General features: G+C 35.6%; 1 protein-coding gene across 1 annotated transcript in view; it reads left to right on the plus strand.

Moving 5' to 3' along the window:
• The window catches only part of ASCC3 (activating signal cointegrator 1 complex subunit 3), a 343681-nt gene that overhangs the window by 219659 nt on the left and 110879 nt on the right, over positions 1-13143 (plus strand). The window contains exons 25-26 of the mRNA XM_044245000.1: positions 9572-9792; positions 11256-11341. Of these exons, the coding sequence (XP_044100935.1) occupies positions 9572-9792; positions 11256-11341 (307 nt within the window). The remainder of the gene's footprint in view (positions 1-9571; positions 9793-11255; positions 11342-13143) is intronic.

A 13143-nucleotide genomic window follows, 5' to 3' on the forward strand; every position in this document is an offset into this window, starting at 1 on the left:
ATCATTTCCTGACTTGTTAATTTTAGCCATTCTGACTTCTGTGAAATAGAATCTCATTGTGGTTTTGATTTGTATTTCCCTGATGCCTAGTGATATGGAGCATTTTTTCATGTGTCTGTGTCCATCTGGATGTCTTCTTTGCAGAAATGTCTGTTCATGTCCTCTGCCCATTTCTTGATTATATTATTTGTTCTTTGGGGGTTGAGTTTGACAGGTTCTTTATAGATTTTGGCTACTAGCCCCTTATCTGAGATGTCATTGGCAAATATCTTCTCCCATTCTGTCAATTATCTTTTGGTTTTGTTGACTGTTTCCTTTGCTATGCAAAAGCTTTTTATCTTGAAGTCCCAATAGTTCATTTTTGTTCTTGCTTCCCTTGCCTTTGGCAATGTTTCTAGGAAGAAGTTGCTGCGGCTGAGGTTGAACAGGTAGCTGCCTGTGTTCTCAAGGATTTTTGGTGGATTCCTGTCTCACATTCAGGTCTTTCATCCATTTGAGTCTATTTTTGTGTGTGGTATAAGAAAAAGGTCCAGTTTCGTCCACATTTCATGTGACTTCTGCATGTCCCAACACTATTTGTTGAAGACACTGTCTTTTTTCCATTGGACATTTTTTTCCTGCCTGGTCAAAGATTAGTTCACCATAGCATTGAGAGTTCATTTCTGGGCTCTCTATTCCATTCTATTCATCAATGAGTCTGTTTTTGTGCCAGTACCATACTCTCTTGATGATTACAGCTTTATAATAGAGCTTGAAGTCCAGAATTAGAAATAAAGGCTTTAAATGATGGTGATGCCACCAGCTTTGGTTTTCTTTTTCGACATTCCTCTGGCTCTTCCGGGTCTTTTCTGGTTCCATGTAAATTTTAGGATTATTTGTTCTATTTCTTTGAAAAAAGTTGATGGTATTTTGATAAAGATTGCATTATATGTATATATTGCTTTCGGTGGTATAGACATTTTCACAATATTTGTTCTTCCAATCCATGAGCATGGAATGTTTTTCCATTTCTCTGTGTCTTCCTTAATTTCTTTCATGAGTATTCTATAGTTTTCTGAGTACAGATTCTTTGCCTCTTTGGTTAGATTTATTCCTAGGTATCTTATGGTTTTCATGCAATTGTGATTGAGATCAACTCCTTAATTTCTCTTTCTTCTGTCTTCTTGTTGGTGTATAGATTTTATACATTGATTTCTGTGCATTGATTTTATATCCTGACATTTTATGGAATTCCTGGATGAGTTCTAGCACTTTTGGAGTGGAGTCTCCTGGGTTTTCCACATAAAGTATCATTTCATCTGCAGACAGTGAGTTTGACTTCTTTGCCAATTCAGATGCCTTTTCTTTCTATTGTCTGATTGCTGAGGCTATGACTTCTAATTCTGTATGAAATAGCAGTGGTGATAGTGGACATCCCTGCCATGTTTCTGACCTTAGTGGAAAAACTCTTCAGTTTTTCCCCATTGAGAACAATATTCACTGTGGGTTTTTTGTAGATGGCTTTAAGGATATTGAGGTATGTACCTTCTGTCCCCACACTGTGAGGAATTTTGATCAAGAAAGGATGCTGTACTTTGTCAAATGTTTTTTCTGCATCTATTGAGAGTTCTTGTTCTTTCTTTTATTGATGTATGGTATCACATTGATTAATTTGCATTTGTTGAACTAACCTTGCAGCCCAGGTATAAATCCCACGTGATCATGGTGAATAATCCTTTTAATGTACTGTTAGATCCTCCTGGCTAGTATTTTGGTGAGAATTTTTGCATCTGTGTTCATCAGGGATATTAGTCTGTAATTCTCCTTTTTGATGTGGTCTTTGTCTGGTATTAGGATCAAGATAATGCTGGCCTCGAAAAATGGGTTTAGAAGTTTCCCTTCCATTTCTATTTTTTGGAACAGTTTCAGGAGAATGGGTATTAATTCTTCTTTAAATGTTTAGTAGAATTCCCCTAGGAAGTCGTCTGGCCCTGGGCTCTTATTTCTTGGGAGATCTTTGATTTATAGGTCTGTTCAGGTTTTCTGTTTCTTCCTGGCTCAGTTTTGATAGTTTATACATCTCTAGTAATGCATTCATTTCTTTCAGATTGTCTAATTTGCTTGCATATAGTTGCTCATAATGTGTTCTTTTAATTGCTTGTATTTCTTTGATGTTGGTTGTGATATCTCCTCTTTCATACATGATTTTACTAATTTCGATCCTTTCTCTTTTCTTTTGGATAAGTCTGGTCAGGGGTTTATCAATCTTATTAATTCTTTCAAAGAACCAACTCCTAGTTTCGTTGATCTGTTTACTGTTCTTTTGGTTTCTATTTCATTGATATCTGCTATGATCTTTTTTATTTCTTTTCTTCTCCTAGGTTTAGGCTTTATTTGCTGTTCTTTCTCCAGCTCCTTTAGGTATAGGGTTAGGTTGTGTATTTGAGACCTTTCTTGTTTCTTGAGAAAGGCTGTAATGCTACATCTCAAAGATTTTCAACAGTTGTGTTTTCATTTTCATTTGTTTCCATGATTTTTTTTAAATTCTTCTTTAATTTCCTGGTTGACCCATTGATTCCTTAGTAGGATGCTCTTTAGCCTCCATGTATTTGCATTCTTTGCAACTTTCCTCTCATTATTGAGTTCTAGTTTCAAAGCATTGTGGTCAAAAATATGCAGGGAATGATCCCAATCATCTGGTACGATTGAGACCTGATTTGTGACCCAGGACAAGATCTGTTGTGGAGAATGTTCCCCGTGCACTAGGGAAGAATGTGTATTCTGTTGCTTTGGGATGGAATGTTCTGAATAAATCTGTGAAATCCATTTGGTCCAGTGTGTGATTTAAAGCCTTTATTTCTTTGTTGATCTTTCACTTAGATGATCTGTCCATTTCAGTGATGGGTTGTTAAAGTCCCCTACTATTATTCTTTTATTGTCGATGTGTTTCTTTGATTTTGTTATTAATTGGCTTATTTAATTGCTGCTCCCATGTTAGGGGCATAGATATTTAAAATTATTTGGTCTTCTTGTTGGATAGATCCTTTAAGTATGATATAGTGTCCTTTCTCATCTCTTATTACAGTCTTTGGTTTAAAATCTAATTTATCTGATACAAGGAGTGTTATCCCCAGCTTTTTTTTGATGTCCATTAGCATGATTAATGGTGTTCCACTCGTTCACTTTAAATCTGGAGGTGTATATGGGTCTAAAATGGGTCCCTTGCAGATGGCATATTGATGGGGCTTTTTTTTCTTTTTATCCAATCTGGTACCCTGTGTCTTTTGATTGGGGCATTTAGCCCATTTACATTCGGGGTAACTATTGAAAGATAATGGATTTAGTGCCATTGTATTGCTTGTAAGGTGACTGTTACTGTATATGGTCTCTCTTTTTTTTCTGGTCGACATTCCTTAAGGCTCTTTCTTTTCTTAGAGGACCCCTTTCAATATTTCCTGTGGAGCTGGTTTGGTGTTTGCAAATTCAATTAGTTTTGTTTGTCTAGAAGCTTTTTATCTCTTCTTCTATTTTCAGTGATAGCCTAGCTGGATATAGTATTCTTGGCCGCATATTCTTCCTCATTTAGTGCTCTGAATATATCATGCCTGTCTTTTCTGGCCTTCCAGGTCTCTGTGGATAGGTCTGCTGCCAATCTAGTATTTCTACCATGGTGGGTTAAAGACCTCCTGTCCCTGGAGCTGCTTTCAGGATTTTCTTTGTCTCAGGGACTTCTAAGTTTTACTCTTAGATGATGGGGTGTGGACCTATTTTTATTGATTTTGAGGGGACTTCTCTGTGCCTCCTGGATTTTGATGCCTGTTTTCTTCCCCAAATTAAGGAAGTTCTCTCTATGATTTACTCCAATATACCTTCTGCCTTTCTCTTTCTTCTTCTTCTGGGATCCCAATTATTCTAATATTGATTGCCTTATGGTATTACTTATCTCGAATTCTTCCCTCATGATCCAGTAGTTGTTTATCTCTCTTTTTCTTACCTTCTTTATTCTCTATCATTCGGTCTTCTATATCACTAATCTCTCTTTTCCCTCATTTATCCTAGCAGTTAGAGCCTCTATTTTTTATTGCACCTCATTAATAGCCCTTTTTATTTTGAATTGGTTAGATTCTAGTTCTTTTATTTCTCTAGAAAGGAATTCTCTATTATCTTCTTTGCTTTTTTCAGGTCTAGCTAGTATCTTTATAATCATCGTTCTGGACTCTAGTTCTGACATCTTACTAATGTCCATATTGATTAGGTCCCTGCCAGGTAGTACTGACTCTTGTTCTTTTTTTTTTTAAAGTGAATTGTCCTGAAGGACAGATGAATGAAAGAACAAAAATGCTAAAAGGGTAACAATGACCCCGAAAAATATACACTAAACAAATCAGGAGAGACCCAAAACTGGGGGGGAAAGGGGGAGAAGAACATGATTTGGCTGGTGAATGGAGCAGATCCACACACTAGATTTTATGTGTATTTTGGTCTTTTAGGAGGAACTGCCTCCCAAAATTTTAAAGAAAGAAAAACCTATATACAAAAATAAGGGTAAATATGATGAAGGGATGAAATATGACTGTAAAGATGAAAATTAAAAAAGATTGTAAAAGAGGAATTGATAAGATAAGAAGTTGGTTAAAAAAAGAAAGGAAAAAAAATTTTTTTTCCAATTTATTTATTTTCAGAAAAACATTATTCATTATTTTTTCACCACACCCAGTGCTCCATGCAAGCCGTGCCTTCTATAATACCCACCACCTGGTACCCCAACCTCCCACCCCCCCGCCACTTCAAACCCTTCAGATTGTTTTTCCAGAGTCCATAGTCTCTCAGGAAAAAATTTTTAAAAAGAAAAAGAAAGAATGTGATCAGATGGGAGACTGGAACAAGGCCATACACTAAATTTAGGGTACATTTTGTTCTGTTAGAAGAAACTGTATCCCAAAATTTTAAAGAAAGAAAAACTTATATATATGCTAAAAAATAAGGGATTTTTTAGGGGTAGCATATAGGGATATGGGATAGGGATATGGGATAAGGGATAGCATATAACCGTAAAAAGGAAAATTTTAAGAGATTTTTAAAAAAAGAATTTATAAGAGAAGATGTTGAAAAAGGAAAGAAGAAAAATTCAAAAAGAATAGAAAAAAACTGAATTAAAATGTTAACTTTGAAAGACTAAAGAATCATGGGGAAAAGGCCATGAATTCTTTGTGCTATATTCCCCTAGTGCTGGAATTTTGCAATTCTCATTGATCAGCAAACTTGGTTTTAGCTGGATGTTTTTGCTGATCTTTTGGGGAGAGGGCCTGTTGCAGTGATTCTCAAATATCTTTGCCCAAGGCGGAATTGCACCACCCTTGCCAGGGACCTGGCTAAGTAATCTGCTCGGGTTTGCTCTCAGTAGCTTTTGTTCCCCGAAGACTTTCCCTATAGCTTTGGAGGATGGGAATGAAAATTGTGGTCTCCTAATCTCTGGCCCTGGAGGAGCTGAGAACTCGGGGCCCCACTCCTCAGTCGGCCATCAGAGAAAAGCAATCACTCCTGTCTCCCTGGTCTCAAGCCTCACTCCGTGAGCACCTAGCCTATGACCGAGCATTTCTGTCTCTGGCATATGATCCTGTTTGGAGTCTAACTCCAAACTACTTGGTCTAAACCAAGTAGATTCCTGTGGTGTGCTCTCATGCTGCTCTTACTAAGGGAGGAAAGGGAGTCTCACCAGATCTGCCACTTTTTTGATCCCTGCTCAATAGTAGCCCAGCTGTGCTGTAGATCATTGTTTATGGCAACCCCAAGCTGAGAGCCCATTCCTCAGGTGCATTTTTGCAGCCAGTTTCTCCACTCTGATACTTAGGAGCTCTGCCACACCAGGCATCCCCAGTCTTTCTGTGACCACAAGGGTCCTATGACCACAATGTCCCTGCAAGAGTTCCCTCTGGCTCAGCCACTAGAGCAACATCCCTCTGCAGAGCAGACCTCTTAAAGTTCTGATTTTGTGCTTCACTGCTCTGTCACTTGCCAGTAGCCAGCTGATGGAGGCTACTAACCCCCTGCAGTCTGTCTTCCCAAATATCACCTTGAATTCCTGTCTCTGCAAGGTCCTACCTTCCAGAAAGTGGTTGTTTTTCTGTTCTCAGAATTGCTGCTAGTTCTTTTCTTCAATCTCCTGTTAAGTTTATAGGTGTTCAGAAGTTTTGGTAACTATCTAGCTGAATTCCTGAGACCAGACACAATTTAGGTGTCCTACTCCTCCGCCATCTTGCTCTTCACCTGATATTGTTTTTTTTTTCTTTTTAAATAGCTTTATTGAGATACAATTCACATATCATGCAGTTCACCCTATAACTTAAATAAGGTATCCAATTAAAATATATATATACAATTAAACTTTATTATTATTGGTTGATGTAGTACCTTTAAGTATAACTTTATGATGAGTGCAACTGTATTGGAATGGGTGTATTGTTGTTTTACTTAAAGTCGCAAGTGTCTGTGCTTTAAAGTTGTCTAAATCCAATCAGAACCCAACTCATTTAGTCAATATAGTTTGAAAAAAGACCTTCCAAAATCAAATCTATGTATACATTTGGTAGAACTTAATAGCAGACCTTCATTTTGTTTGAGTTCAAAAGACATTAAGCCTAGTCCAATTCTCATAGCTATAACAAGCTGGAGACTCACTACTTCTGTATTATTATGCCTTTATATTTATATTTTTAAAGGATTTTATTTATTTATTTGAGAAAGAGAGAGATTAAGAAAATGAGTGGGAGGAGAGACAGAGGTAGAAGCAGACTCCCTGAAGAGGAGGGAGCCCAATGTGGCACTTGATCTCAGGACCCTGGATCATGAGATGAGCCAAAGGCAGACACTTAACTGATTGAGCCAGTCAGGCACCCACCTTCATCTCTGTTTTATATACAATCATTACAATCCATATCCCCTTCCTTCCCATTGCATGTCTTATTTGTCATTTAATCTGTGCTCTTTGGGAAACTTCTGAGGTATCCTTTTTGTTTGCATTTATTGCTATTTACCTAAACTTATTTCTAGTGTGAATGAATTAAAGTGAATCATAGGTTCTTTTTCTTCCCTATAGCGTGCTACTACACCAAAAGAAAAAAAAAAAAAAAAACTAGTATTAAGGAGTCAGGTTATGATATCACTGCAGAATGGATTCATGATACCTCAAGTCATCCATCCTACAAACAATATATACCCTTTATATTGGTTCGCTTCTCCCACACTAATATGATAAAAGGGAATATGGTAATCTGCAATATCATGTAACAGTTTTTCATTGTCAAAACTAACAAAAATTCATTTTTAGATTTTTGTAGCATGAGGAAGAATCTTTATATTTTGACTTATTAAGAAGCAGAATTTCATGAATAAATGTTTATGTTGGTACTTTTAAGTGCTCTCCATTCTATTTTTAAAATGTCTTTAGATTAAGCTAATAATTTAGTATATTAAGTGTATTTCTTGTTGAGAATTCATAATTGATTAATGACTTCAAGAGGTCCTTAATTTAGAGAAAAATAAAGGCTGTTCTTTTCACGTAATTCCTCTGAAGACAAATTCAAAATAAAAATATTATTCCTTACTACTTTTAATGAATACACTTTTTAACAGTCCTTTGGGAAATGAAAACAGGCATTAATGTGATTTTAATCTTTGCCATATTTTGTCAAATGTATAGCTTGTTTATTACCTTAGCATATCTTAAAAAGAAATACTTTAGACTACAGCTTAAAACAACTTTGGTACCTTGACAGAACTAAAAAGTTTGTCAACATAGGGAAATAGAGTTTGCAGTGTCTACCAATACACTCATTAAAGAGGACCTTTCTGTTTTTCTTCCATCAAGTAGACTTATATGTAATTCCTGGAATCTCAAAATATGTAAAAATGTTTGGTGCTTTAATTTTAAAGTATATGGTACCATCATTACTACTAAATCTCGAGTGCAGTATTTGATTTTAATATGCATTAACATTGTATATTAATGCTCATTTAATCACTTCTCTGTTGAGTGGCAAAGCACATATCACCCTATTTATATAATTAGTTGGCTTCTGACTATACTTCAAAAAGCAGTAAATGTACCACCGTGACATCTTAGTGGATATTAGAAATGCGTGATGTAACCTCAATGATTCCCAGTTCTATTTGGCTGAGGGTGGGAGTGGGTGTGTGTTTATGTGGGTGTGTGTAGGCACCCCATTGAGCCTAAATCAAACAAGAAAATTCTTCACATTTCATAGAAGTGAATCATCACATTTTAGTATAATTAGCATATACCAAAATGTTTATTTTTCCTATTAAGAATATGTCTATGCTTTGGTTAACATTGCAAGTTGAGACTTCCTCCCTTCTTGATTTTCAGTGCTACAGAAAATTTAGGAGATTGTAATCTTCTACAAAAAATTTATGCAGTTGCCTCTTAATTACCTATGTAATAGAGTAAAGCTGCAGAGCTGAGATAATGTTTCTAAAATAGCTTTTCTATCTTTAAGTACAATTTTTTTTAAGATTTTTATTTATTTGTTTGACAGGGAGATCACAAGTGGGCAGAGAGGCAGGCAGAGTGAGGGGGGGAAGCAGGCTCCCCGCTGAGCAGAGAGCCCAATGCGGGGCTCAGTCGCAGGACCCTGAGATCATGACCTGAGCTGAAGGTAGAGGCTTAATTCACTGAGACACCCAAGCGCCCCTAAGTACAATTTTTGAGAATTCTCTACACTTTCCATTTTGAAACTGTACTATGAACAGCTCACACAGATATAGACTACCATGTCCTCTTACAGATTTTTTTTCCTCCTTATTCAAACTTCATATGAAGTTTGAAGATGAAGTGGAATCATCCTCCATGAAAGAATCCTGAGAGTAAAGTTGCCTTCCAGTTTTCTAACTGGTAACTTTTCTGTATTATGGGAAAATACAGTGTCAAGTTCAAGAATATGTAACTTCATTTCTCTAAATCATTTTAACTGTCTAATCTCCTAGACCTCTAGTTTATATAATAAGATACAACTAAATTTGTTTCTTTCCATGTTTTCTCAGTGCAGTTCTTTTTACCCACTCATTCTCTTATTTGAAACTCCCACCTAAGTTTTTTCCTGTAATTATTTAAGTCTGTTTTAGTTTTTATTGACTAAACGAACAGCTCATTCAGACATTTGGTCATTTTTCTGACAGATCAAAGGAAATTTATTATTGGTAACCATTTTGGTCCTGCAGTTTGCAGTTGGTTTTCCTTTTTTTACAGATTGGGCTAAATTTAATTTTCTTCTACACCACGCATATTTTCATATACCCGTCGCTCAAATTAGTTTCCTGATTGGAAAAGAGCCATATAGTGATATTAGTGTTGGTATATGGGGAATTCTACCAGAAGAGTGTCCAATACATCAAAATTATAAATGTGCTCACAGCGAGAGAAAAAAAAGACCTGTAACTGGTGTATTAAAATTTATGTTAAGCCTTTTTTTCCCCCTTCCAATGAATTAAAGATTGTTATAATTTATCCCTGAGAGACAGTGTTTCGTATTGTCCATTCTTTCCAGTTATGGTTGTACCTGTTTCATCTTTTCAGAATTACTGGATCTTCAGCCTTTACCAATTACAGCCTTGGGATGTGAAGCATATGAAGCCCTGTACAACTTTAGCCACTTCAACCCTGTGCAGACACAAATATTTCATACACTGTATCACACAGACTGTAATGTCCTACTTGGAGCACCCACTGGATCAGGAAAGACTGTTGCTGCCGAATTAGCCATTTTCAGAGTCTTCAACAAGTACCCTACTTCAAAGGTCTGTTTGAAGGAATCACATGCTTGCATTAAATTAGAAAACACTGTCATCTGTAAACTAGCCCATTCTAAACACACAGCAAGACTCAGTGAGTAGATTTGTCACTCTCTTAGTGCATTTTCTGGGGAAACCAGATCAGCATTAGAATAACTGGCCAGAAAATTTTTATCTTAAACTTTGGAGTCCTCTAGTTGGGTTTCTAATGTACATATCAGTTTGCACATGTCCTTTCCTCATTGTAAGGTACCTCATTCATAGCCATATTTATAAGATAAATAATGACTTATAATCAAATCCTTTTACTATAAAAGAAATGCTAATACTTTAACAAATACAGTTTGGTTATATGCATGAAATACAGAGGCGGTTTTTATTCCACATTTCTGCAAATGGCCACATTATTGATGGAAAATAACATGGTGAGTCAAATAAGTATTGATTTTATGCTTTCTTGAAATATGAAGTACATACTCATAGTTTAGAAGTATTATTTTCTAAGAAAGCTAATTCATCCATTGTGATTGGAATTATATGCTATTTTCCTTATCATTTATTATTTTAGAAATGTTTTAACTTCTTTTTCAGTGATTTTCAATTAGTGGCTTTTCTTCCCTGCTTAACTTGAAGTTTTCCTACTTCTCAGTCTATTTTGTGGTTATCAATCCATTATAGGACATGTTAATACAGCAGTAGAGGTCACCTCTAAATTTGAAATAATTTATAAGGGAAAGAATTTTTTCACGAAACAATCTATGTCAGTTAGGATTATTAAAGACCAATTATTGTTATTAAAAAGGTAGACTACCTATAATGTGTGATTGTCTCTTCCATAAAATCTGCATTAAAATTTAAATGATATTTATCTCTCTTTAGAATTTCAAAAGTAGTAACCTTTTTCATGGAAGAGTTAAAATTCACATAATTTTTTATCATAATACCAGGAAAAACTTTTATTTTCATCAGAATATAAAATACCTAAAGAAAATACCTTCGGGACGCCTGGGTGGCTCAGTTGGTTGGACAACTGCCTTCGGCTCAGGTCATGATCTCGGAGTTCCGGGATCGAGTCCCGCATCGGGCTCCCAGCTCCACGGGGAGTCTGCTTCTCTCTCTGCCCTTCTCCTCACTCACGCTCTCTCTCCCTGTCTCTCTCTCAAATAAATAATTAAAATCTTTAAAAAAAAAATACCTTCATTGTTTTTTTTTAATATTTAAAATTTTCTATGTCTACATTTTTATGACAGTAGACATTTTTATGTCTACAGTATTATATTTCTGTCCTACTTTGGATACAGGTAGTCTCTGCAAGTAAATGACTTTTTCCATTATTTGAAATTTTAGTCTTTTCAGTAATAAAAGATATATTTTTAAACCACACTGTCATATGTAGATGGAGTTTACCTTTATTTGAAAATGATGTCGCTATTTTCATGAGGTCTTTTTACCCTCCCCTCCCTTTTCAGGCAGTATATATTGCACCTTTAAAAGCCCTGGTACGTGAAAGAATGGATGATTGGAAAGTTAGAATAGAAGAAAAACTTGGCAAAAAGTAAGTTCTTACTTATTCAGAAGCTATGCTTTGAATAATCTAAAAGGACCAACAAATAATAGATTTGCATAGGGGCACCTGGGTGGCTCAGTGGGTTAAGCCTCTGCTTTCAGCTCGGGTCATGATCTCAGGGTCCTGGGATCGAGCCCCGCATTGGGCTCTCTGTTCTGCGGGGAGTCTGCTTGCCCCTCCCTCTCTGCCTGCCTTCCTGCCTTCCTCTCTGCCTACTTGTGATCTCTCTCTGTCAAATAAATGAATAAGATCTTAAAAAAAAAAAAAAAAAAAAGATTTGCGTAAACCTGTTGAATGCTTTTATAGTGATTTTCGTAGTCTTATATTTCAGGGTGTTGTCATTAGTGTTAAAATGTTAGCAATATTCCCATTGTTTTAATATTGAAAAATGAAAAGTTCTTAAATTATTTAATAGGAATACCTTAATTTGGCAAGATAATTTTCTCAAACTTTTTAAATTCTAAAATGAAAGTAAATTTTATCTCTTTATTTTTCCTTCATATCATTCAGAGTAACTCCCAGGAACCATGTAGAAGGCATTTTGCATGTAAACAATTTATAGAAAAATAGAAATCCATGTGAAGAACCTGACTTTTCAAAAAGTGTTTTAACATTGCACAAGTTTATTCATTGTGGTATTATTTTTAATAACAAGATTGCAGGTAACCTGAGTGCCTAATAGAACATGACTGAATTAATTATGGTACATTTACACAATGCAAAATATTCTATCATCCTATAAAGCACAAACTTTATATACTGAAAGATCTCCAGAGATACTATAGAAAATGTTTTTAAGTACAATATTCTATCACTTATTTTTTTAATGGTAGGGAATATAAATATGTGGCTGCTTTGGAACAAGAACCAGGTAATTGGAAGATAGACATGTTACAGAGCCTGCTGACCACACATTGACCCATACAAATATATTACATATTCAAAATAATGAATATAATGTAAAAATAAAAATGAATAAAAATAAGCAGAAGCTTTGGGAACACTGTACTTGGGAAACTAATCTTGCCCCTTTTGTTTGTTGAGGATTAAGACAGATGTAAAAATTATTCAGTGGTCACCTAAAATTTAGAGTTGGCCTCCAGACCCTCTTCCTCTCTGTAAAACTGGGGTCTTATTTTTTTTAATCATGTTCAGCTAGCCACTGTATAATACATAATTAGTGTTTGATGTAGTGTTCAGTGATTCATTAGTTAAGTATAACAACCAGTGCTCATCACAGCATGTGCCCCCCTCAATACCCATCACCGTGTTACCCCCCCCACCCCCCTGCCCTCTGAAATCCGCAGATTATTTCTCGGGGTTCATAGTCTCCCATGGTTCATCTCCCTCTTGATTTCTCCCCCTTTGGATTTCCAAAAACAAACAAACAAACAAAACAAAACTGGGGTCTTCTTAGAATGAGATAACACATATTTGCCTCAGCGTATGTTGTTTATGTCCTATTATGGTTGAATTTGCCTGTAATATCTATAGAAAAAAGAAATGAAGCTTACACATAATTATATTCTTAATGAATGCCTCTTTTGTCTTAATAAGTTAACACTTTCCCTTATTAGAAAGGTGTTTATTCTAACATACGGAGAAGGAAGTGTGAATTCAACTCTATAAAAACTCATAAGGCAGAGACTTTGTAAACATAATCACAGCAAAGATTGACACCTTCACATATCTGCATAAAAGTTAGATTATCAGTGATTTAAATTTACACATTCTCTTAAAATTCTTGAGAAACATATTTTGGCCATGACTCACAGAAACTTTCAGAAATC

The sequence above is a fragment of the Neovison vison genome, chromosome 1 (assembly GCF_020171115.1).
Source record: "Neovison vison isolate M4711 chromosome 1, ASM_NN_V1, whole genome shotgun sequence".
In the NCBI taxonomy this organism is placed as follows: Eukaryota; Metazoa; Chordata; class Mammalia; order Carnivora; family Mustelidae; genus Neogale; species Neogale vison.